Source organism: Aegilops tauschii, chromosome 7 (genome assembly GCF_002575655.3).
Source record: "Aegilops tauschii subsp. strangulata cultivar AL8/78 chromosome 7, Aet v6.0, whole genome shotgun sequence".
Taxonomy (NCBI): domain Eukaryota; kingdom Viridiplantae; phylum Streptophyta; class Magnoliopsida; order Poales; family Poaceae; genus Aegilops; species Aegilops tauschii.
Genome location: NC_053041.3, coordinates 176,034,673 through 176,036,811, shown reverse-complemented (window position 1 = coordinate 176,036,811; position 2,139 = coordinate 176,034,673). Strand labels below are relative to the sequence as shown.

Here is a 2,139-nt window from a genome sequence, read left to right as displayed (position 1 = left end):
AGCAGTGCTTCTCAAGTGTCGTGAAACCCACCTCACGCCACCGATAATGGAGCAGGAGCAGCAGCAACCGTGTACCTGAGCAGCCCTCACATGACCACATGGTGGTATTTTACATTTTTATTTACTTAGATGCGCTGACCTTGAACTCCACGCACAACATCGTACATTTAATGCTAATCGCAAAAAGAAACGAACATCGTACATTTAATGCGCTTTCACGCCACCGACTCGCACTGATCGGATCCGGACTGTACACCACCAAGGTCCAAGGCTAGCTAGCTCTATAAAGACCGCACGGCGGGGCCTCTCACTCCGCAAGCTAGCACAGCCATGAACCTGAAGCATCGATCGAGCTCGAGTTAGTTTTGGTGATTTGCAGTGCAGGGTTGCGGCAATGCTGGCTCAGGGAAGAGGAAGTGCGACCACCGCTCTGGTCGCGGGCGTCGTGCTCCTGTGCGTGTTCCTTCCAATCACCGGCGCGGCCGCGATGGCGCGGCAGGCGCCGAGGACGTACGTGGTCGGCGACGACAAAGGCTGGGGTCGCGACCTCAACTCATGGTGGCCGAAGGACAAGACCTTCTACGCCGGCGACGTGCTCGGTGAGTCGTTGCTGTTGTGAGGTTCTCTTCCAGCTAGGCATGCAGCTAGCTAGCCATGGGCTATATATAGCCTTCTCCATTGTTGCATATGGGTTGCGTGCTTACATGTGTCGATGGAATGGATGCAGTGTTCAAGTACGACAAGGAGCTCCACGACGTGACGGTGCTGGGCGGCAAGGGGTACCAGCGGTGCGAGGTGCCGAGGCACAGCAGCAAGAGCTGGGTGATGCGCACCGGGAACGACCAGGTCACGCTGCGCAGGGGCAACAACTACTTCATCTGCGGCCTGCCGGGCCACTGCGACAAGAACATGAAGCTCGCCATCAAGGCCTGGTAGATCCATCGATCCGGCCGCATCATCATCATCAATCTTTTGAGGATTGCATGCTTGCCCTGGCCGTCGTTTAACTGTCCGTGCCTTGTTGGGTTCTCGAGTTAATTTATAATTTATTTGTCTCTCGAATTGGGGTTGTCACTTGTATTACAAACCTAATTTATCGTGGATCATGTGTGTCTTCATCGAGTAAACTTGACGTTTTCTCTATGTTATCCTATATACAACTAAGTAGTTGATCCTCAGAAACTTATTTATCTCAATATATACAACTAGATGGACGGCTCGTAAATTCGCCAATCATCGTAACAGTTGTAATACAACTATGCCATCCCAACTTGCGAATAGTCATGCATGGAAAAAGGCACACTTCAACGTGCAACCATTCATGCAAAAGGCTTAAATATTTTAATTAGTTTATTATGCTACAATTCAATATACTATATTTTGTAAGTGTAGAGTAATCATTTGTATTTTCAGTTTGTTCTTATATCCAGATATTTAATTTTCGCAAACTCAAATCTCATCAAAATATATTGCAGAAAGTTCCCGCATTAACGCGCGGGATATCATCTAGTTACTGTGAAACATAAGTGCTTGGTTGATTAACCGAAATATATATGGATGGTATGGTTGATGTCATGCATGATGCCATACCTATTTGCTCGTTGACTTAGAGCACCGAATAAAAAAGGGATGATAGTTGGAAAGCAGCGTTTTGGCTCCCATATGAGCCCGGGAGTGACAAAAAATGGTAAAAATATTAAAAATAATAATTAAAATATCGAATTCTATTGTGGAGAAAGATGATTGAGTGCGTGATGACCGTGCCAAATTTCAGAGCATTTGGATGTTTGAGTAACTCTCAGCAAAAAAGACAAATTTGAGGTATGTGAAAAAGTGTATTGTTTGTGCACTATTCGGACCCAATTTTGTTTTTTTTGCTGAGATCTACTGAGATGTCCAAATGATTTAAAATTTGGCACGCAGCTCACGCACTCAATCATCTTACATGGAAAAAATCAGTTTTTTTTTGAATTTTTCTTGTATTCTTTTGGAATTTACTGTCGAGGGGTGTAGATGAGCCCGGACACAGAATTGGATATTCGTGATAGTTGTTCATCTCTTAGATCATCTGCACTATATACAAATAGCAATGGCTGATCTTTTTCCAGTTATGGCAAAACACACTATATGATACTATAG

General features: G+C 45.1%; 1 protein-coding gene across 1 annotated transcript; it reads left to right on the top strand.

Annotated features, from left to right (window-relative positions):
- The first annotated feature begins 264 nt into the window (after window positions 1–264).
- On the top strand, window positions 265–1,127 carry LOC109772654 (basic blue protein). Its single transcript, XM_020331358.4, has 2 exons — window positions 265–599; window positions 728–1,127. The coding sequence occupies exons 1-2, from the start codon at window positions 395–397 to the stop codon at window positions 934–936; spliced, it is 414 nt and encodes a 137-aa protein (XP_020186947.1). The 5' UTR covers window positions 265–394; the 3' UTR covers window positions 937–1,127.
- Window positions 1,128–2,139: the final 1,012 nt, after the last annotated feature.

Excerpts from the sequence above, each read along its gene's own strand:
- LOC109772654 (XM_020331358.4), top strand. The coding sequence starts at position 395 with ATGCTGGCTCAGGGAAGAGGAAGTGCGACCACCGCTCTGGTCGCGGGC. Across the intron at positions 600-727 it reads CTACGCCGGCGACGTGCTCG|TGTTCAAGTACGACAAGGAG; the intron begins GTGAGTCGTTGC and ends GAATGGATGCAG.